This window comes from Sapajus apella, unplaced genomic scaffold, assembly GCF_009761245.1.
Source record: "Sapajus apella isolate SASKATOON/1434 unplaced genomic scaffold, GSC_monkey_1.0 scaffold48, whole genome shotgun sequence".
Classification (NCBI taxonomy): domain Eukaryota; kingdom Metazoa; phylum Chordata; class Mammalia; order Primates; family Cebidae; genus Sapajus; species Sapajus apella.
In genome coordinates, this window is record NW_022436988.1 from 906,205 (window position 1) to 929,850 (window position 23,646).

Sequence of the window (23,646 nt, forward strand, 5' to 3'; positions counted from 1 at the left end):
TAAACAACAGGTGTTTCTCTTCTCGCAGTTACGGAGCCTGGAAGTCTGAGATCAGGCTGCCAGCAGGGTGGGTTCCTCCTGAGGCCTCTCTGTGGCTTTCTGAAGGTGCCCTCTCCCTGCGTCCTTGTGTGGCCTCTCCTCTGTGTGCTCACTCCTGGCGTTTCTTCCTCTTCTTAGAAAGACAGCCATCTTGTCCAGGTGCGGTGGTTCACGCCTGTAATCCCACACTTTGGGAGGCCAAAGTGGGAGGATCCCTTGAACCCAGGAGTTCAAGACCAGCCGGGGCAATATAGTGAGACCCCCGCCTCTACTTAAAAAAAAAAAAAAAAAAGACACCAACCAATCTGATCAGAGCGGGGCCCTCCCCCCCACCCTCATGACCTCATTGAAGCTTAATCATTTCCTCAAAGGCTCTGTCTCCAAATGTAGTCACATCAGGGGGTAGGGCTTCAACTTGTGATTTCGGGGCAAAGAAATTCAGTCCATAACACGAGCACTGCAAGATGCTCCAGGATCATCTTGTATATTTGCTGTTCCAGTCCTAGGATCAGCCATTTAGCCAAGTAGCTGTGGTTCTTTTCACTGGAGAATGGTCTTGGAGACCAAGATCTGATGGTTAAGGGTGCTTATTGCTGCTTGGATGTCCTTGCTTCTCAGCTGACAGAACAAAGAGATAGATGTGTGTATACAAAGCTTTGTATGTACTCATCTATTTGTACACGTATCCCGGGTAGCTATATGAAGCATGAGATGATACTAATGTCTCTGATTCTGTTACCACATGAATCATTCTAGCCTTTTGCCTTGTTTATCTGTAATCTCTCATTCCCGTTGTGAGAAACCTGACCTCTACCGCCACCATCCACCTACCCAATTGTTCACTTCCAGAGTATATGTATAGTGGTTTCAGAATTATTAGCTGGTATCCCCGTGGGAAATGCCTTTATCAACTAGAGAACAGTGTTGACATCCTCAGTCTTGAGTGCTGCAGACTCCACCCATGTCCAAAGTTACTGAGGTTACCACCCTTCATTGAGGCTGTTAAATGCATTTGTAATGCAGTTACAGTCTCTTATCACCGTCTGAATTTCATCTGGGATCCTCCATCTCCCAAGTGGTTAAATTTGCATACAGTAATGCCAATTCTCTCTCCTGTACAGTCTATGGATTTTGACGTGTAGTTTTGTGTATTCCGCATTATACAGAATACTACACTATCACATAGAATTGTTTCACTGTCCTAAAATCCTTTGTGTTCCATCTGTTCACCCCTCTCCTTTTTTTTTTTTTTTTTTTGAGACAAGGTCTCACTCTGTCACCCAGGCCGGAGTGCAGTGGTGCAGTCTCAGCCGACTGCAACCTCCACCTCCCAGGTTCAAGCGATTCTCTTGCCTCAGCCTCCCAAGTACCTAGGATTACAGGTGTCTGCCACCATGCCCGGCTAATTTTTTTGTATTTTTTGGTAGAGACGGGTTTCACCATGTTGGCCAGGCTGGTCTCCTGACCTCAAGTGATTCATCCGCCTCGATCTCTCACAGTGCTGGGATGACAGGTGTGAGCCACCGCACGCAGCCGTCTCTCCTCTTGAACTGAAAACCACTGATCTTTCTACCGTCTCCATAATTTTGCCCTTCTCAGAGCATCATGTAAGGGAACCACACAGTACGCAGCCTTTGTCCGCCAGCTTCTTTCACCCTCATTCACCGTAAGCTTCTCCATTATATACATGGTGGTTGTGGACATGAATGTCTAACCTGTACCATTGAAAAATATGTCTATTGTGCTAAGAGCTTTTTTTTTTTTTTTTTTTTTTTTTTTTTTCGAGACGGAGTTTCGCCCTTGTTACCCAGGCTGGAGTGCAATGGCGCGATCTCGGCTCACCGCAACCTCCGCCTCCTGGGTTCAGGCAATTCTCCTGCCCCAGCCTCCTGAGTAGCTGGGATTACAGGCATGCGCCACCATGCCCAGCTAATTTTTTGTATTTTTAGTAGAGACGGGGTTTCACCATGTTGACCAGGATGGTCTCGATCTCTTGACCTCGTGATCCACCCGCCTCGGCCTCCCACAGTGCTGGGATTACAGGCTTGAGCCACCGCGCCCGGCCGCTAAGAGCTTTTTAATCATAAAGTAGGTGAAATCAATTATATTTCACCTAATAGTTTTCTTTGCCTGAGCTAGTCATGGTTTTTCTTCTGTAGCATGTTAACAGAACAAATTGCACTGATATTGTCTGATACTAAACTAGAGAAACCCAGACCATGAGGTCCAGCTAGCTAATATTTTATTTCAAATGTTTTCTTTTTTCTTTTTTTTTAGAGATAGGATCTCACTCTGTCACCAGGCACGCAGGCTGGAGTACAGTGGTACGGTCACAGCTCAGTGCAGCCTCAAACTCCTAGGCTCAAGTGATCCTCCCGAAATCAGCAACCCGAGTAGCTGGGACTGCAGGTGCACACCACCACGTCAGCTAATTTTTAAATTTTTTTGTGGCAACAAAGTCTATGTTTTGCCCAGAATTTTTAATTTTTTTTTTTTTTAGTAGCGACAGAGCCTCACCATGTGCTCCACGCTGGTCTTGAACTCCTGGGCTCAAGTGATCCGCCACTTTAAGCCTTGCAAAGTGCTGGGATTACAGGCATGAGCCACTTCACCTGGCCCCTAATATTTTATTTTGTATTTTTTGCACCTAAAATCCAGAGTGAAACAGGCGTCTCGTGTCCTGCGTTTGTCTGTGCTTGTTGGTTTGGCGTTGCTGTCGCCCTAGCCTCATAAAGTGGGCTGGACACATCCCACTCTTCACTTTCTGGAACATTTTGTACGAGACAGGAATTAACTGGCTCCAGAAGCTGGGTGGAACGCACTCGTGCAGCAGCCTAGGCTCGCGCCGGGTGGGGGGTGGCCAACAAGCACTTCCAGTCTACTCTGTTCTTTTGTTCCCTTTCGTTTTTCTCATTTTATAGTTTTCTAGGAGTTAGGCAACTTCATGTCTGTTTCAGTGTTACTGGTTTGTGTTTCTAATTCTGCTACTTAAAACTCTGCTTCACTTTCTTTCTTGTGTTCTGTTTGCAGTCCTGCATTTTCCTTTCTTCACTCCTGCAGAGTGCTTTCACGGGGTCATTCCTCCCATGCCCCAGCGTTTGCAGGGTTTTTTCGTGAGACAGAGTCTCACTCTGTTGCCCAGGCTGGAGTGCAGTGGTGTCATCTCTGCTCACTGCAACCTCTGCCCCCTGGGTTTAAGCAATTATCCTGCCTCATCCTCCCAAGTAGCCAGAACTACAGGCCCAGCTAATTTTTGTATTTTCAGTAGAGACGGGGTTTCACCATTTTGGCCAGGCTGGTCTCAAACTCATTACCTCAGGTGATCCGCCCTCATCAGCCTCCTGAAATGCTGGGATTACAGGCATGACTGCCATGTCCAGCCTCTTAGGGGTTTAAAAAACCCAGCTTTGGGGTTTTTACTCCTCATTCTTCCCCTTCTCCCTCTTCCCTTCCTCCCTGACTGCTTTCTGCCCTTTTAATTTTCTTCTCTGTTCCTTTGGGTCTGCTTTTCCTCTGAGTTGCCTGCCTTGGGTGGATGCTTCAGTGCTGCATTGGAGCAGACAGAGCTGCCTTCCCTGCCTCCCATACCTCGATATTCATCACGCCCTAACAGCCGTGCAGCTGTGCCTCCTCAAGCATCCCGTGTCCCACATCCCACACTGTGCTGGGCCCTCACAGCACCTCCTCTGCCCACCCCCCAACTTCCAAGCATGTGCCCGGAGCTGTGTTTCAGAGGTCCCGAATCTTGCCTTAATTTGACCCAGAATGCCCTCAGCCTTCACCAACCACTGGGACGTGCCTCCAGTGGCCTCACCAGGGAACATGCTGGGGACCGGCCAGGGCTGCCCCTCTGTTATCTTGTCACTGACCTCTGCCAGCTAAGTTGAGTGAGATGTCCTGCCTGGAGGAAGTGGCCCGCATGACACCCTGGGGAGGAGGTACTGGGGAAGTCCCCATGGCTGCTGATGCACTGGGTGGCCCCTGCAGAGGCGGTACTCACCTGGGGCAGGTGGGAGGCCTCAGCAGCTGATGTTTCATTGCCCAGTCACCCCGCACAGCTGTCATAGTGACATGCAGAGATGAGGGAGGGCAAGGGCGTCTGGGCGCAGATGCGCCCCAGCCAGCCGGGATGGTTCCTGGGGCACTGGAGGACACACAGGCTGGGCCTCTCTGCTGGCTCTGTGCAGCCACAAGAAAGGAACGAGACCTCTGGGAGCTGGGAACAGGCATGACCCTTCCAGTTTTGCCCTGACCAGCCAGGACTCATTGGTTGGGGCGGGGATGGGAGGCAGCAGCCCCAGCCCCGATGGGGACCCCTCCAACTTCCTGCAGGCCGGGCCAGGGCCACATTCACGGCAGTCCTGTGAGTATCACCCCACCACCTGCCCATACCTCCAGTGGCAGAGGCAGCTGAGGAACAGCTTGCTGCCACCTGGGTGAGGCAGGTACCACCTGGGCACCAGGCCTCACTCCTCCCCTGGCTCTGGAGGAAAGGGTGCCATCCTGCTGGGAGCTGCTGTCCAAGTCACAAATGAGGGCGGCGGCAAGGACACGTCATTCCTCCTGCGTGGAGCGCCAGCTTCTCGGCCATTGCAGAGAGGGCACTGACGGTGCCCTGTGTGCCCAGCCCTGGGCAGGGACGGGGGAACAGGGAACAGGCCCTCAGTCACTGCCGGTCTCCTGGAGAAGCTGACTAGGGGCTACATGATTTGCCCAGGGCCGCCAAGCTAAGGAGGCACAGGCCCCAGGGCCGAGGGAGGGTGCTCCTGAGCCAGGGTTGCAGGGCTGGGTCTGGGAACCCTGGGAAACCTCTGGACACAAAGACTGGGCAGCACCCAGCCCAGCAGCCCATCACCTCATGGGCAAGGTGGGGGAAGATCTGAGGGTCCAGGTACGGGATGGAGCAGTCCACCCCCAACATGTTCCTGGCTCAGAACTCAAAATGCCTGATGGGAACCAACTCCGTCAGGGCTGTGCGGTCCTGCCATGCAATGACCACAGACATGGGCTCGCCTTGGCCTTACCCAGGGCCAGGGCAGCAGAGCCCCTCCTCCCACTTGGCTTCTTCAGGGCTCACACACCCTCATCTGACCAGGTAAACTAGCCATGGCAGGAGCCACGTGCATGGAAAGCTCTCCTTCATAGCCAGCTGTTACCCTGGATGCTGGCAGGGGCACAAATCAGGGCTGGGTCTGGGCCAGGGGGCAGGGGGCAGAGAATTCAGGGCCAGGCCATTCTCTCCCGGCAGCTACATCCCCTCTGGGGAGTGAAATCACCTCTGGTCCAGACCACTGGTGTCCAGCAGGCCTGGCCACTCCTGGTGTCACTGAGCACTTGAAATGTGGCTTAGGAGCCTGAGGAACTGCTTTTTGCTTTCATTGAATTAATTTAAATAGCCACATGTGGCTAGCTGCCGCGTTGCACAGGGCACCTCCAGGGCAGCCTCACTGCGGTCCCAGGCTTCATGGCAGCCTCACCTGTGCCTGAGTCGTGGGAGGTGGGACATGAACTCACTTCCATTCCTTCCTGGTGTGGGCTGGGCATTGCTCGCCTCTGCCCAGTTAGTCACCAGGGCTGGCAAGGAGCCCCAGGAACCTGAGGGTTGCCTTCCTCAGCTCTACTCATGCCTCCATCTAACCTGAACCCTGGGTGACCCCAGAGCTTCCTGGAGTTACCCTTAGCCAGCGGGTGGGTGATAGCTTTGCCAGACACACACGTACTCACACGTGTGTACATGCACGTGCACTCACACACATGCATACATGTGACACACGGAGACATGCATAAACATGCACACAGAGACACATGTACACAGACACATGGACACATGCACACGTAGACATGTGTGCACACATGCACACACATGGAGACATGCACACAGACATGCACACACATGGACATACACGCACACACATGCACACATGGAGACAGACATGCGCACACGCATGCATGGAGACATGCACACACACTGACACATGGACATGAGCAGACACATGCACGCACACACATGCACGCTTGTATGCACACACACGTACACATGCACACACATGCAGGCACACATACTGCCCCTAGCTCCTGGAGTACCCTCTCCCAGGTCCCACCTGGGAACCTCCGTGCTGGCATCCTTTATTGGGCTGAGGTCCCCCCCTCCGGAAGCTACCGGAAGCTGCAAACCTCAGTTCCCCTGTGTGCAGTTGGCAGTGGCCTTCACCTGTGCAGTGCTGGCTTGTCCATCTTCATCCCCAGGCTCAGGGATGGGGTGAGAGTGATGCCTTCTGGAAGCTGCAGGCGGCTCCCGAGGGGAGGGCGGGAGGCGAGGGCCTCTAACCCAGGAAGGAATTGGCTCAGGGCTCAGGGCTGCTCGATGGGTTTTGGCTGTTTTGTTTCTGGTTGGTTTTTCTGGGGTGTGTGTGTGTGTGTATGTGTGTGTGTTGAGACAGTCTGGCTCTGTGCTCTGTCAGTGGCATGAACTCCGCTCAAGGCGACCTCTGCCTCCCAGGTTCAAGCAATCCTCATGCCTCACCCTCCCAAGTAGCTGGGACTGCAGGCGTGAGCCACTGTGCCCAGCCTCTTGTTTTGTTGTTTTTGAGACAGGGTCTTGTTCTGTGGCCCAGGCTGGAGTGCAGTGATGCAACCTCAGCTCAAACTCCAGGGCTCAAGTGATTCTTCCACCTCAGCTCCACAGTAGCTGGTACCCACCTCAGCCTCCAGAGTAGCTGGTACCCACCTCAGCCTCCAGAGTAGCTGGTACCACAGCTGCACACACCACGCCACGCTGGGCTAAGTTTTATGTTTTTTGTGGAGATGGGGTTTTGCCGTGTTGCCCAGGCTGGTCTCAAACTCCTGTAGTCAAGCCATCCTCCTGCCTGAGCCTCACGAGTAGGTGGAACTACAGGCGTGAGCCACCACACCCGGCTAGTTTTTTTTTTTTATTTATTTTTGAGGCAGAGTCTCTCTCTGTCGCCCAGGCTGGAGTGCAATGGTGAGATCTTGGCTCACTGCATCCTCCACCTCCCAGGCTTAAGCGATTCTCTTGCCTCAGCCTCCCGCATGGGAGCCGCTATGCCTGGCTAATTTTTTTGTGTTTTTAGTAGAGACAGGGTTTCGCCATATTGGCCAGGCCAATCTCAAACTCCCAACCTCAGATCATCCACCTGCCTCAGCCTCACAAAGTGTTGGGATTACAGGCATGAGCCACTGTGCCCAGCCTAATTTTTTATTTTTTGTAGAGACAAGGTCTCACTAGTTGCTCGGGCTGGGTTTTTTGGGTTTTTTTTGTTTTGTTTTTAATGTAGGTAAAATTCACCATTTTAACCATTTAAAAGTATACAATTCAGTGAATTTTAGTGCATTTGTAATGTTATGTAACCCTCACCCCTGTCTAGTTCTGAAATGTTTTCATCATCCCCATTAGCAGTCATTCCCCACAGTCCACCCAGCCACTGACGACCACCATTCCACCGGCTCTGTCTATGAATCTGCCTATTTTGGACATTCCCCATGTAAATGAATCATACAGTAGGTGGTCTTTGAAGACTTGTTTCTGCTGCTGAGTATCAGGTGTTTTCAAGTTTCATCTGTTTTGTAACAGCACGCCTTAGTGCTTCATTGTTTTTCTTTCAGAGTTTCACTCTGTCGCCCAGGCTGGAGTGCAGTGGCGCGATCTCGGCTGACTGCAACCTTCACTCCCAGGTTCAAGCGATTCTCCTGCCTCAGCCTCCTGAGTAGCTGGGATTACAGGCACATGCCACCATGCCTGGCGAATTTTTGTAATTTTAGTGGAGACAGGGTTTCACCATGTTGGCCAGGATGGTCTCGAACTCCTGACCTCGAGTGATTTACCCACCTCAGCCTCCCAAAGTGCTGGGAGTGCAGGCGTGAGCCACTGCACCTAGCCTTCATTTGGTTTTTGTTGTTGTTGTCTGTTTGTTTTGTTGTTTTTTAAACATTGTCTCTCCAGGCTGGAGTGCAGTGGTATGATCACGGCCACTGAAGCCTTGACCTCCTGGGCTCAAGCAATCCTCCTGCCTCAACGTCTCAAGTGGCTGGGACTGCAGGTACGCACCACAATGCCTGGCTAATTGTATTTTTTGTAGAAATGGGGATTCGTCATGCTGCCCAGGCTGGTCTCGAACTCCTGAGCTCAAGTGATCTGCCTCAGCCTCCCAAAGTGGTGGAATTACAGGCATGAGCCACCACACCCAACCTTTTTTTTTTTTTTATTACTTTTTTGAGACAGGATCTGGCTCTGTCACCCAGGCTGGAGTGCAGTGGTGTGATCATGGTTCACTGAAGCCTTGACCTCCGAGGCTCAAACGATCCTCCTGCCTCAGCCTCCCTAGTGGCTGGCTGGGACTCCCTTCATTCTTTTTTTTGAGATGGGAGTCTTGCTCTGTTGCCCAGGCTGGAGTGCAGTGGTGCCATCTTGGCTCACTATAACCTCCGCCTCCCAGGTTCAAGCAATTCTCCTGCCTCAGCCTCCCATGTAGCTGGGACCACAGGCGTGTGCCACCATGTCCCAGCCTAATTGTTGTATTCTTAGTAGAGACAGGGTTTCACCATGTTGGCCAGGCTGGTCTTGAAGTCCTGACCTCAGGTGATCCACCTGCCTCAGTCTCCCAAAGTGCTGGGATGACAGGTGTGAGCCACCACACCCGGTGTCGTTCTTTTTTATGACTGCATAATATTTCATTATGTGAATATAGCACAATTTGTCCATCTGTTCATCAGTTTTGGGCATTTTGGTTGTTCCCATTTTTGATTACTATGAATAGCGCAACTGCGAATATTTGTGTATGAGTTTCTGTGTGGATAGATGTTTTCAGTTCTCTTGGGGTGGAGCCTGGGCGTGGAATTGCTGGGTATGTGGTAAGTCTATGTTTAACCTTTTGAGGAAGTGCCATTTTACACTCCCATAGGCAAAGCACACAGATGCAGATTCATGGCTGCCTTTAGACAGGATGGTGCCTGGGCAGGATTTGAACTCTGAAACACCTCTCTGGCTGCGATGGGGACAGTGGCCTGGAAGGGAGTGAGAGTGCTTTTCAGGGACAGGGGAGGGAGCTCTGAGGACCAGACGAGGAGGTTCAACTTCTTGCTCACAGCAATGGGCAGCCACAGAAGGTTCTGGAGAGCTCTCACGTCACATGACTGTGTAAATGAGTGTCAGACCAGGCAGCAGGAGCTTCAGAGCCGGGTCGAGCCCCAGTTTGTGGCGGTGCTGAAAGGTGACCTCCTCCTGTAGGACCTGGAGGGCCCTCAGGCCTCATTACCCCAGAAGCTGGACTTTGGCCTTTGGGACAACTTACCTGATGGTTTCCAGGTGGCCTGTGACAAAGTCAAGGTTGGTTTTCATCAGCCAAGGGCCGTTTGCTCCTCCAGTAGCCAGCGCTTGAATGTGGACGCCTGGAAGGTGCTGGGCTGTGGGTCCAGGGGTGTCTTGCTCAGGCGGGCAGCAAGAAGCCTTCACATACTGCAGGGCTCAGAAGCAGAAACCAGGAGCTAGTCCCACGGAAGTCAGCCCAACAGCACGTGGCTCAGACACCAAGCAGGGGTGGGTACACCGGGGCCCCGTGGGAAAGCACGTGGAGCACGTGGAAGGCTGGGTGTCGGGTGCCAGTCATCTGGACATCAGCCTGATCCCTCATTCTTCCTGTAGCCTGGACCATGGGCTGCAGGTGTAGAAGGTCAGGGGCTGTCTGTGCCCTCCACCCCTTCCTCTTCTGAGCCCTCATCCGTCTGGGCCAGGTGGGAGGCTGGGGCTGAAATACCAAAAGTGGGCCTTAATTACCCCAACAGGACATGAATTTTAGTAACTGAAGTGACCAGGAACCTGTGGCTGCCTCGGGAGGGGCTCCCCAGGCTGTTTGAGCACCACGGTGTTGTGCGGGGAACAGCGCAGCTGCTGGCTGGCCTGGCCTGGCCTGGGCCTGTTCCTGCTAAACTCTCCTTCTGTGCTTGCAGGTTTGGTCGAGTTCCTGCTGCCCTCCTCCTGCCCTAGTGTCCACCTGGCTCCCTGGGAAGTCCCTGAGCTTTTTCATTCCTTAATTGAGCCTGTCAGGTGGTCTTTGTTCCAAAGTCATTCACAAACAACGTTTCCCCACCAAGTGGCTCTACTCCTTACCTCTCCACCCCAAGATGAAATCTGTAAAAGACATTGATCTCTGTTTCTCCCCTCTTGCCACATCTCTCTTTTTTCTAAAGTTTTGCCATCTGTGTAGTTTCTCGTAAAAAAAAAAAATTTTTTTTTTGAGACAAGGTCTTGCTATGTTGCCCAGGCTGGTCTCAAACTCCTGCCTTTGCCTTCCAAAGTGCTGGGATTACAGGCCTGAGCCATCGTATCCAGCCTTCCCCACTTCTGATGAGAGCTTTGAGATTTCACTCCCCGCTGCTCCCTGCCCCCAGCTTCCAGGTTTTAGTGCCAGCCCATGGATGAGTTCCTTCAGCGGCACTTCCTATGTCGAAAATCTGTCTAACACTTTCCCCAGTTCCAGAGAGCTGATCATCATTTACTCTCCACCATATTTTAGCAAGCATGCAGGTGCACACACACACATGCACATATATGTGTGTGCACACAGGTGAACATACGTTACACGATGTGTGCACCGGTGTGGTGCATGTGCATGAATGCACATACACACATGCAGCTTACACTTGTGCGAGCACATGCAGACACGTGCATGTCCATTCTGAACATGGCGTCCACACACACACCATACACACTTGTGCACGCAGGTGTGCGCACACACCAGCTCACACACAGAGAGTGCTGCTCGACCTGGCGCCCCTCCCCTTCACCTCCCTGTCTGAGTTCGGGGTTCTGTCTCATTCGCTGTTCACTAGGAGGCCTTCCTGGCTCCTGGCTGGGCCCAGGGTGTTAGACTCTGAATCCTCCTACACCCTCGCCCTCCCAGGCAGAGGGTGTCTGTGCCAGGCAGAGGAGTCCTGGGAGCCATCTCAGCCGTCTGAAGATGTTTTCCCCCGTTTCTGCAGGCTTCCAGTCGTGTATAAGCCGCCTATCTCAGTCTGTTGATGCTGCTGTAACAGAACGTCGTGGACTAGGTATTTGTAAAGAATAAATTTATTTCTCACAGTTCTGGGGGCTGGGAAGTCCAAGATCAAGGTGGTGGCAGGTTCAGTGTCTGGTCAGGGCCTGGTGTCTCCTCCTGACAGCTTGTTACTGCATCCTCCAGAGGGGAGGAACATGGTATCCTCACACAGCAGAGAGACAACGGGGAAAAGGGATCAAACCCCCTTCATCAAGCCCTTTCACAAGGGACTGAGCCATTCACTAGGGCCGGGCCTCACAATCCGAACCTCTCCCTAAAGCTCCCCCAATCCCTACCCCATTGCACTACGGAGGTCAGTTTCTAACACAAGCTTTTAGGAGGATGCAGGCAGGTGACAGCGGAGCCCCATGATGGTCTGATTCTTTCCCTTTGTTTTTGGGGGCTTTTGATGTTGTTGAGATGGAGTCTTGCTCTTGTTGCCTGGGCTGGAGTGAGTGACACAGTCTGGGCTCACTGCAACCCCTGCCTCCTGAGTTCAAGCGATTCTCCTGCCTCAGCCTCCCAGGTAGCTGGGATTACAGGCACCCGTCACCATGCCCGGGTCTCACCATGTTGGCCAGGCTGATCTTGAACTCCTGACCTCACAATCCACCCACCTTGGCCTCCCAGAGTGCTGGGATTACAGGCGTGAGTCACAGCGCCCAGCCTGATTCTTTCCCTTTGTTAGCAGATTCTTTATAAACAGGTATCCACAAACTTTCCTCTTTCCCCGTTGCTATAGTTTGGGTGTTGGTCCCCTTCAAACCTCAGGTTGAAATTGAGTGTTGGAGGTGGGGCCTGATGGGAGGTGTTTGGGGCATGGGGTGGATTCCTCATGAATGGCTTGGTGCTGTCCTCTTGGTAATGAGTGAGTTTTCACTCTTTTTTTTTTTTTTTTTTTTGAGACGGAGTTTCGCTCTTGTTGCCCAGGCTGGAGTGCAATGGCGCGATCTCGGCTCACCGCAACCTCCGCCTCCTGGGTTCAGGCAATTCTCCTGCCCCAGCCTCCTGAGTAGCTGGGATTACAGGCACGCACCACCATGCCCAGCTAATGTTTTGTATTTTTAGTAGAGACGGGGTTTCACCATGTTGCCCAGGATGGTCTCGATCTCTTTTTTTTTTTTTTTTTTTTCCCTCGTTTATATATTTTTATTTGGAAATGTTTGTATCAGTACAAGGAAACAATTTTGGAGACACTAAATGTCATCAGTTATCATTAGTTTATTATAAAAGGGAGATATGGAAATTATTTACATGATGAAAGATTTCAGAACTTCAGTGGAATGGGCAGCTTCACATTGATGCCATTTCAATAGTGACTTATTTCAGTCTACGTACTTTCCAAGAATGTCACCATCTCTAAATAGGAAATAATCCTTGTCATCTAGAACTACTTTGGTGCCTCCATATTCTGGGAGAAGAACTTTATCTCCAACTTTCACGCTAACTGGTTGGATCTCTCCACCCTTTCCTTTAGAACCCGATCCAACAGTGACTACTGTTGCTTGCAATACTTTTCCTTGAGATTTTTCTGGAAGCATAATGCCTCCTTTGGTTACAGTTTCAGCAGCACTCCTTTCAACCAATACTCGGTCAAAGAGTGGGAGAAACTTTCTAAACGCCTGTCCTGCCATGACTCCCTCAGCCTCAGCCTCGTACTCCGCTCTGGCGCACCGTGGCAAGGAGAGCGGTCTCGATCTCTTAACCTCGTGATCCACCCACCTTGGCCTCCCAAAGTGCTGGGATTACAGGCGTGAGCCACTGCGCCCGGCCCGTGTTTTCACTCTTACTAGTTCCAGCAAGAGCTGCTTTTAAAAAGGCCTGCATGGCCAGACGTAGTGGCTCATGCCTGTATTCCCAGCACTTTGGGAGGCCGAGGCGGGTGGATCACAAGGTCAGGAGTTTGAGACCAGCTTGACCAACACGGTGAAAACCCCCCTCTACTAAAAATACAAAAATTAGCTGGGGGTGGTGGTGTGCACCTGTAATCCCAGCTACACAGGAGGCTGAGGCATGAGAATCACTTGAACCAGGGAGGTGGAGGTTGCAGTGAGCCAAGATCAGGCCACGGAGCGAGACTCTGTGCTAAAGGAAACAAGGTCTGCATTTCCGCACTTCCGTGCTCCTCCGGCTTCCTCTCCAACACGGTCTCCACACATGCTGGCTCCCCTTCACCTTCTGCCGTGTGCGGAAGCCCCCAAGGGCCTCACCAGAGGCAGGTGCCCGATTGTGACTTTTGAGATCTCAGCATCGTGAGCTGTGTTCGGCCATGGTTGCATTGCTATAAAAAAACACTTAGGACTGAGCAATTTTATTTATTTTTACAAATGAGGCAATTTATTAACCGAGCATGGTTCTAATGCTTCTTGTTGGCAGTTGCCACCTGTCTGGCGATTCCATCCAGATCTCTCTGTCCCTGAGGTGTTAGTTTGCGGCCCCCATCTTGGTCCTTTTCCACCATTTTCAGCCCCTCCAGGGCTTGGAGGACCCGGTGGGCCAGACTCTTGCAGCCTCTGCTAAAGTGGCTGGGCATGACGCCATTTCTCTGACATCCCCCATAGATCGTGGTCATGGGGCCAACCCCAGCACCACCCCGGAGGTACAGGTGCCGTGCTGTGGAAGCAGCTCGCGTGTAGAACCAGTTCTTATCACAGGGAGCAAGCTCTCTGCGCTTGGCTAGCTTGACCGTCGGTGTCCACCCATTCAGGGACTTTCAGCTTCCTGGACCTTTTGAGAAGGGCTGCCAGAGCTGTGATGAACTCCTGCCGGTTCATGTCTTTTACGGCAATGCCAGGCATCATGCGCCTTCACGCTGCCAGCCAGGGTAAAGGGCAAGGACTGGGCCATCTTAAAAGCAAAGAGGGTCGGGCACGGTAGCTCACACCTATGATTCCAGAACTTCGGGAGGCCAAGACGGATGAATCCCTTGAGCTCAGGAGTTTGAAACTAGTCAGGGCAACATAGTGAGGCCCTATCTCTACAAAAAATACAAAAAAATTAGCCCATCATGGTGGCACACACCTGTAGTCCCAGCTACTTAGAGGGTGAGGTGGGAGGATCACCTGAGCCCAGGAGGCAGAGGTCACAGTGAGCCGAGATCACACCACTGCACTCCAGCCTGGGTGACAGAGCAGAAACCCTGTGTCGAAATAAATAAATAAGTTAGAAAAAGAGGTTTACTTGGCTTATGGTTCTGCAGGCTTTACAGGAAGCATGGTTCTGGCATCTGCTCGGCTTCTCGGGAGGCCTCCAGAAGCTTCCGATCATGGCAGAAGGCAATGGGGGAGCTGGTACATTATGTGGGCAGAGCAGGAGCAAGAGAGAGCGAGAGAGAGAGAGAGACGCCCCACACCAGACCTCGGGAGAACTATCTCAAGGACAGCACCAAGGGGTGGTGCTCAGCATTCATGGGAAATCCACCCCCATGATCCAGTCACCCCTCACCCCACCTCCAACCTTGGGGTTTACAATTCAACATGGGGTATAGAGGGGACACATACACAAACCACATCATGATTCTTGACAAATTGCCCAGCCTCAGGTATTTCCTGATAGCAACACTAAATGAGCTAAGACACTGTGGTGTTGGAGTTCTGTCAGTATAGGGCCGTTGAGGCCCCACAGGGTCGCGGGGTGTCCCTTATGCTGTGCTGAGGTGCAAGATCCAAGAGGTAAAGAGACAGGACACTGAAAAACTGGTGAAGAGCATCTGGACTTGGGGGGGGGCCACACCACCTGTGAGTGGAGCTCAGCAGCAGCCCCCAAATGCCCCAGAGCATCTGTATTTATTAGGTACACGCAAGGGGCAGGGTTGTGCGTGAGGTCATCATCTATAGGCTTAGTAATAGGGCATACATAATCACGTGAGTCACAAGCGAGGGGGCCACCCCATTACGTCACCTGGGCAGACAGGTGGGCTGTGTGCAGTAGGGGGCTGTGCTGTGCACAGTAGTAGAGGGTCGTGTACAAAAAAGGGGTCCACCCCCATTAGGTCACCGAGGCAAGGAGGTGGGCTGTGTGCAACAGGTGTCGTGTGCAACACTTCTTATCTGGTGGCTGGAGACTTCAAAGGATTTTTTTTTTTTTTTTGTTTTTTTTAATGGTTTTTTGAGATGGAGTTTCGCTCTTGTTACCCAGGCTGGAGTGCGATGGCGCGATCTCGGCTCACCGCAACCTCCGCCTCCTGGGTTCAGGCAATTCTCCTGCCTCAGCCTCCTGAGTAGCTGGGATTACAGGCACGCACCACCATGCCCAGCTAATTTTTTGTAGTTTTAGTAGAGACGGGGTTTCACCGTGTTGACCAGGATGGTCTCGATCTCTTGACCTCGTGATCCACCCGCCTCGGCCTCCCAAAGTGCTGGGATTACAGGCGTGAGCCACCACGCCCGGCCAACTTCAAAGGATTTCTAATAGGAGGACACTGTAAGCCAGTGCAGTGGGAGCTGGCAGACTTGTGCTCTTCTCTTAAGATACTTATGGGAGGATGATTTGAGCTAGCACAGAAGTGAGAAAAGACTGACAGGGTGCACAGCCACCATGACTGGTCACACCAGAGGGGTTCCTCTCCCTCGGTTATTTCCAGGATCTCAGCCTGAGGCCGACTTTCCACAGGAACTGGATGCGAGGTGCTACAGCTCCTCTATCAGGAGGAGAGGCTCCTGCTCCAAGCCTGCCATACGGCGTATGCCCTTTCAGGCAGGGACGCCACTGCCGGGGTTTCTGGTTCTCGTCCTGGTCTGGCTGTTTTCCCATGTACTGCTTCTGTTCTGTGACTGCTCTGGGCATTCCTCCTTCTACAGACTACTACATGGTTATATGGAAGGATTCTATAAATCAGCACTGAATGTGTCAGTACAGCTCTGACTACAATACCTAGATGATTATATAGAAAGATTATACAGAACTAAGTATGCTAGATATAAGCATTAGGTATGATTATATAAGCTAGGTATACGTAAGCAGTAAGTTATACTTCAGGCACTAATTCTATAAACTAATATGTGATGATATATGCAGGATCATATAAAGGAAACAGCTGAGCAATAACACTATAAACTAAGATATTCTTCAGGCACTGTTGTGCCTGGGGTCTGGACAGTTCTCCTTCCTCGGTGCCCATGGTGGGTGTTACCCACATATCAGGAGGGGCCAGGGTGTGGGCCTTCCCTCATATGTCCTGCCGGGAGCTCAGGGGGCCTCCCAGTCTGCAGGTCAGGACGTCCTTCTACTCTGAGAGATGTCCTAGTATCATCAAACCACCCCTCAGAGCACGCCTGGAGACTGCACCTCACACGCCTGTTCCCCAAGGTCACCAGCCCTCATCCCTCCCTGGTCACTGCATCCGTGCAAGCGTCTCCTCTGTGACGCAGGCTGCTCCTCGGCAATGACTGTCCTTAGCTTCAGCCCCTGCTGAGTTTTCTAGCTCAGAACCTGGGCTCTGGCTGCAGGATGTCCTGTCTGTGTCTTCTTGGAAGGGGTGGTGTCATTCGCTGGGCTCCACACCTGCTTCATCCTCCTCTCTCTGTCTCAGGGGCTCCAGGGCACCACTGTCCTCTTCCTTTGTCAGTTTGTTGGGGCTGGGGCTGGTGGTGGGGGAGCCACAGTGATCAGCCTGCCTCAGCTCACCCAGCCCTACATTCCCAGGGCTACCATCCCCACCACACCACAGCCCTGTCCATGTGCACAGGTTTTAGAGTCAAGACACAAACACACAAAAGCCAGGCAGATGGGCACAGTACCTGCTGCAGCTGCATGAAGCTTGGGGCACCATGGATGAGAAGAGCTACAAATGTTGGGGCCGTCAGAACCCAGGGCGACCAGCCGAGGGGAGGAGCAGCTGACAGGTGGGCAGGTGCCCCTGGTCAGCGAGGGCAGGACTCCCCAGGAGGAAGGATCACAAGGACCACAGTCACCTGCGGGTGAGCTGGGCTCTGTTCATCAACAGAAAAACTGTGAGTGATTCTGCCAACAAGGTCATTTTTACCAGTCTGGCGCACCCCCACCCCCCGCATGCTTCTGTAACTCAGAACCTGGGCGGCTCCGACTGCCTGTCCCTCGTTAGTGACCGATGGTGTCTGGCTGACTGCATCATCCTGTCCCAGGCCCTGCTCTGTAACTTCAGGAATGGACACCTGCCTCCCCGACCTGACCTCCAACTGCACCACGGGAGCTGAGAGGTGGAGAGGAAAGACGGGGATGGAGACTGGTGGGTGCCACTGCCAGGCCCTTCGGGGGCTGCTTTCCTCTTCTGCAGTGACCCAGATGCTGGCTGAGGCTTCTGTCTCACTTAGGCCGTGGTGCCCACACCAGAGCCCTGGTATGCTAATGCCCGCATTCACCTGTATCACCTTCTTGAGTTTCAGCAAGGATGGGACAGGTCGAGACAGGTGGAAATGGGACCACGGGGACTGGTTCTTCATGGTCCCCATGCACCGCAGCCTGGGGGGCTTCTCTGGAGGGCTTTCTTCCCAGTGATGGGAATCAAAGGACCAACCTTTGAAGCTGACCATCAGCCTGAACGTGCACATCCTTGTTTTCTTTTGCAAGGAGGAATATTCAGATCCAACATAGATATGAATGTTGACTTGGTCTCCAGGCAGCAGGGACTGCAGGGAGGCAGGTGGTCTGGCCTCATTTTGTGAAAGGTGGTGGCCTCGCCCTCAACCTTCAGGCCGGGCATCAGGACCTCCCAGGGTGCGGGCCTCTCTGTCTCTGGCCTCAGGTGTCAGGAGGCAAAGCCGCAGACGCTGACGTCCTGGGATGCCCCACGCCCGCCCGGGAACTGGCAGCCCAGTGAGAAGGTCTCACCCGTGTCCCCTGGGCCGGGCCTCAGCTACCTGTTCCCTCCTGCAAAGGGCACCGCCCGTCGCCAGGAACTCACCTGGCTCTCCGAAATCTCGGGGGACACACGAAAAGCCCCAGCGAGAGCGGTGGGAGCCTGCACGTGGAAGGGGCTGGCGGCCCGAGGTCCCGGGGTAACGGGCGGGCAGAGGGGCTGGGGCCCCGTGAGACGGTTCAGGGTCGGGAGGAGGCTGGGAGCGCTCGCCCCGCCCCCGAGCACTGCGGCCCCGCCCCCGAGGGCCCGGCCCCGCCCCCGAGCACTGCGGCCCCGCCCCGCCGGAGGGGGTTGCTAGGGGAAGTGACGTCACAGCGCCATGGCGGCGGCTCCTTTAGGCAGCTGAAGGGGGATTCAGGCCCGGAAGATCCGAGTCCATCCGCGGCAGGGAGAGGGCAAGCAGGGCCGGCAGGGGCCGGAGCAGCGGCGGCGGCGCTTGGACTGTCCCATCCGCCCCGTATTGAAGCGCTGGGAGCGGCGGGGCAACGGGAAGGCGATGGTGAAAGCGGGGCCGTGAGGGGGGCGGAGCCGGCAGCCGGACCCGCAGTAGCGGCAGCAGCGGCGCCGCCTCCCGGAGCTCAGACCCAGGAAGCGGCCGGGAAGACAGGAGCGAGCCGGACCGCCGCCGCCATGGAGCTGAGAGTCGGGAACAGGTACCGGCTGGGCCGGAAGATCGGCAGCGGCTCCTTCGGAGACATCTATCTCGGTGAGGCCCCGCCGCCCCCGCGGCCACCGACACCAGGCGCGACCGCGGAAGGAAGTGGCGGCCCCCGCGGGGGCTGCGCCCGAGCCGCCGCCGCCGGGTCGTCGCCAGAGCCCAACGGCCACCAGACCAGCGCGGCCGGGGCGGGGAGGGCAGTGGAGCGCACGTGGGGGAGGGGCAGGGCCGCGGGTGGGGGCGCGGGGCCGCGGGTGGGGGCGGGGACGGGGACGGGGGGGCAGGGGCGGGGCAGGGGCTCGGGGGTGCGGACCCGGGGAGGGCTGGGTGGGGCGTGGGGAGGCGGGCCCGGGGGAGGGGCGGGGCCGTGACGGGGCCGCGGGCCGTGGGAGGGGCGGGGTCGTGGGGGGGCGGGCCGTGGGAGGGGCGGGGCCGTGGGAGGGCGGGGCGTGACGGGGCCGCGGGCCGTGGGGGGGGCGGGGCGTGACGGGGCCGCGGGCCGTGGGGGGGCGGGCGGGCGGCGGCTGCCTCCGCGCCTAAGGTCACCCCGGTAAACAAAGGCCACGCTCCCTGTCCCGCAGCCCTGCCCGGGGATGTCTGGCTCCCCAGTCACAGGCTGCTCCTGCGTCTTGCACGCGTGGGGAAAACGCCAGGAAGCCCCAATGCCGTGCGGAGCTGGGGAGTGGCCTGGCTGGGAGCGGGGCTGGCCCTCCCCTCGCGGCCGCGCTGATGGCTGAGCGCTCGGGGTTCTCTCTGCACTGCGACCCTAGGCCTCGGAGCGGTGACGGAGCGCAGAGGAGCAAGGGCTCATGTGCAAGCATGGTGACGGTAGAGAAAGTCCCACGGGGATAAGATGCCGGCAGAATGAGAGGCCCGCGAAGTGGTCGTACTCATGAGCTGTCTTTTAGCGTTTTCAAAAAAAAGACGGGATTAGAACGTTCTGGGTTGTCGTATTCACAGTAGAAGAACATGCATGTGGGCGCGGTGTAGTGAAAGATTGGCTGACATCTTCAAATTTGTAAAAAAATTTTTTCTTGAGATGGAGTTTTGCTGTTGTTGCCCAGGTACCATGGTGTGATCTCGGCTCACTGCAACCTCAACCTCCAGGGTTCAAGCGATTCTTTTGCCTCAGCCTCCCGAGTAGCTGGGATTATAGGCGTATGCCACCACGCCTGGCTAATTTTCTATTTTTGGTAGAGACACGGCTTCTCTGTTGGTCAGGCTGGTCTTAAACTCCCGACCTCAGCTGATTTCTCGCCCCCCACCCCTTGGCCTCCCGAAGTGCTGGGATTACAGGCATGAGCCACCACGCCTGGCCCAAGTTTGTACATAATTTTAAAGTAACTTAATTTTCCTCGCTTGTCAGTGGGGTTGTGCAATACACGAGTTATTTCAAGACCCCCTGAACTTGAGGATGTGTAGCCTCGTGGGCAGTGTACTTGCAGAGGGCTTGCTGCAGACCTTTGAGGGGAGCTGTTCTCTGTTCCAGCAGCCCCAGCTCTGGGGTGTGTTTGGCTGGGGCACAGCCAGGGTCGGGAATCCTGTGGGGGATGTCAGTAATGCCCCTGGTCATACTTTTTATTAACCCGCATGTGAACAGTCCCCACATCTCATACCCTTCCCACTTTTCACCTGAGAGAGGATTCAGGACCCAGTGGGCTGACAGCGTTAGCCTGAACCCATACATTTGGGTGGCTCATATTTTGGGTGCCTGGTTAACCTGCCGAGTAAGCCTGTCACATGCCATGTTGTTGGTTTTGAACCTGTACATACGCCTTAGCAGCCTGCTGAGTAAAACAGGCTTTAGGTGTTTGGGTTTGACTAAACATTTATACCCAGGTGGTCAGCTGGATGTGTTCTTGGCAGTGTTTTGGAAGTCAGAGTGCTTGGTAAATGGAAGGCATTTGGCTTATTTATAGAATGATAGATTTTGGCAAAAGTTTTAACTTTACAGTCTGAGTTGCACTGCAAAGCTGGTCCATTAACCACCCTTAGGCAGGCACCAAAAAGAAGTATTTTGGGCTGGGCGCAGTGGCTCATACCTGTAATCCTAGCACTTTGGGAGGCCAAGGTTGGCAGATCACTTGGGGTCAGTAGTTCAACACCAGCCTGGCCAACATGGCAAAACTTCTCTACTAAAAATACAAAAAGTAGCCAGGTATGGTGGTGGTCACCTGTAATCCCAGCTACTCAGGAGTCTGAGGCATGAGAATCACTTGAACCTGAGAGGTGCAGGTTGCAGTGAGCCAAGGTCACACTACTGCACTCCTTTGAGACCTTGTCAAAACAACTTTGTGGTTTCCAAAGATAGATTCAGACAGTTTCTGGTGTGGTTGTCACCAAGTCGTTCACAAAGTTGGAAGGTGGCCGGCTGTCTGCTCACTCATGGTTGCACCCTCCAGGCCTCACCTCATGCTGGGCATGCAGTCATGCTGGAAACCATTAGGGGATTAGGGATTTCGGGCGACTGTGGCTCTGGCGCCCTGGGGTTGGAGCCCTCAGACAGCCATCCATCAGGGTGCATGTCCAGTTACTTGAGTGGGGTTGGGCACAGCGGGTTTGTTTTTTTTTCCATCAGCATTGGCTCTTGGCCTGCATTTCGGTCCTTTCAGACAACCCCCCCAGAGGAAATGAAAGGTGAGGTGGTCATGTTACCCAGAGTAAGGCAGGCTGGAGGAAGTGTGGGTCTGAGCAGAGCAGCAGTTAGAGTCAAGATGGCTGATCTGAATATGCGATCATCTCCACCATAGTTGGTTTGGGCAACCAGTTACACACGAATCGAGGGACTGGATCTTTGTCTTGACCTGTGCGTGTCGTGTGTATTCTCATATGAGCATAGTTAAAACCATTCCTACTGCTGTCACTTTGGTATTCCTTCAGGTGGGCTTCACCTTGCTCTGAGCCTGGCTTTTGGGTTTTTGTTTTCCACCTGGGACTTCCTGTGCTTTCAGGTGTTTGAGACCAGGAGGAGAGGAAGGCTGTGTTTCATTGCAGTGCTTGTAGGCTAGAAGCATGGTGTTGGCCTGCCTGTCCCCACCTTGTTGTGGTATTTGGAGGGCTGGGCTGCTGTGCAGAGCTTGTCGGGTTCCCAAACGGCCCCTTCAAAGGAGGCAGTATTTTGGGGCTATTTGTTGAATGCCCAGGCTTTGGAAAGTGGGACCCCAAAAAGAACAATCTCAGTCCTCAGTCTGAGCTTGCCAGATCCGGAAGATTCTTCGGGAGGGCAGGCTGGGGCACAGCCCACACAAGCTGTGAAGCGCACACCTTGGCAGTCTGTTGCGTGACCCGGCCCCAGCCCCGTGCCGCCCTCCACATTGTGTCCATGTGGTGTGGCCGTAAACCAGAAGTCTTTTCACTTTTCCTGGCAGAGTAGGACTTAAAATAAACTTGGTAACATTTGAAAACAGCCAGCATCTTTAATGTGGACCAGGAGTTCAAGCCCCAGTACCACAAGGGTGTCTGGGGGAAGGAGAGTGTTCGGCTGGGCCAGGCTAGAGGCAGAGGCCTGCTGTGTTCACCGGTGCCTGCAGGGGCCTGTGCATAAGAGGCACTAAGAGCCCAGTTGGTCCGGCCTCTGTCCTCTCCCGTAGCGTGTTCTGGAGGTTAGTGGCAGGACTGGATTACCCGGCTAGTGGACTGGACAGATGCATTTGTTGGCATTTGTACTTCACCCCATCACACCGTTAGCTTGTCAGGGCCGCCGTTAGCACCTGTTACCTGAATGGATTGGCTTGATAATGCACATGATCATCTTTTGGGAGCTGACTGCTTCATCTCTGAAGTTCTCATTTTTCCCTCACTGACTTATTCTTGAGAGGCACCCTGCAGGGTACCTGGCATGCAGTAGAGCCCCAGGATGTTGACCAGTGTGAGAGGAGAGCGGTCACCTGTTCTTGCTCTGGCTTGCAGGGTCTCCTCACTACAGTGTTGAGGCCTGGCCTCTGTTTACCTTGGAGTCTGTGTTGAACTCAAGCATCTGTAATGAGAAGTCGTGGCACTGCTAACTGTTGCCATGTCAAGTGACCTTTGTCCTGCTGCTCAAGGCGTCTCCCTGATTTTCTGTTGATAAAGCAATCCTTAATGGGAGTTGCCAGCATCCCGGCTGGTAATTCAGAATTACACTCCTGTGCTAGGACAGGGTCACATTCTGGTTAGGTTCACTTAATTCACCATCTGCTTGTTTTTTTTTTTTGTTTTTTTTTTTTTTGAGACAGAATCTTGCTTTGTCATCCAGGCTAGAGAGCAGTGGTGCGATCTTAGCTCACTGCAACCTCCACCTCCAGGGTTCAAGCAATTCTCCTGCCTTGGCCTCCTGAGTAGCTGGAATTACAGGCACACGCCACCATGCCTGGGTAATTTTTGTATTTTTAGTAGAGACGTGATTTACCATGTTGGTCAGGCTGGTCTCGAACTCCTGACCTCATGATTTGCCCACCTCCACCTCCCAACTGCTGGGATTACAGGTGTGAGCCACTGTGCCCGGCCACTATCTGCTTTTTTTTTTTTTTTTTTTTTTTTTTTAAAAAAAAAGGCAAAATATCATTCTGTTGCTCAGGCTGGAGTGCAATGGTGCGATCTCGGCTCAGGCTCGCCGCAATCTCTACTTCCTGGATTCAAGCAATATTTCTGCCTCAGCCTCCTGAGTACCTAGGGTTACAAGCTCACCACCAAGCCTGGCAAATTTTTTGGTATTTGTAGTAGAGGTCGGGTTTCACTATGTTGGCCAGGCTGGTCTAGAATGCCTGACCTCAAGTGATAGGTCAGCCTCAGCCTCCCAAAGTATTGGGGTTACAGTCTTGAACCACCACACCCAGCTGCCATTGGTTTTTGGCTGCTGAACTTGAGGGATGTAATTTGGCTTTCCTAGGGCTTATGTTAACTGATACCCAAACATGGACTGAGGAAAGCCCTGTCTACAGCAGACCAGGATTATTGAGCTGTGGGGAAGAGTTGAGGTTGTTTGGTTGATAGAATGTCCTTTGTATAAACAGACAACCCAGACAACCTGGTGATCTGCATGTCACCAGGTTTTGGTTTGTTCTGAATCTGAGACCCAGAGTCCA

General features: G+C 53.6%; 1 protein-coding gene and 2 pseudogenes across 5 annotated transcripts in view; 1 reads left to right on the forward strand and 2 right to left on the reverse strand.

The window, feature by feature from the left end:
* Positions 1-8,073: 8,073 nt before the first annotated feature.
* The window catches only part of CSNK1D (casein kinase 1 delta), a 43,815-nt gene continuing 28,242 nt past the window's right edge, over positions 8,074-23,646 (forward strand). For 3 of the 4 annotated variants that reach the window (XM_032241222.1, XM_032241224.1, XM_032241223.1), the window contains exon 1: positions 18,192-18,631. In XM_032241222.1, coding sequence (XP_032097113.1) covers positions 18,556-18,631 — 76 coding nt within the window. In that variant the 5' untranslated portion in view covers positions 18,192-18,555. Of the gene's footprint in view, positions 8,097-18,191; positions 18,632-23,646 lie in introns of those variants that run through there. The other variant, XM_032241225.1, reaches the window with a different exon arrangement.
* Positions 12,414-12,772, reverse strand: LOC116525467 (annotated as a pseudogene). Its single transcript, XR_004257693.1, has one exon. The product of XR_004257693.1 is annotated as a 10 kDa heat shock protein, mitochondrial pseudogene (transcript).
* On the reverse strand, positions 13,147-14,028 carry LOC116525466 (annotated as a pseudogene).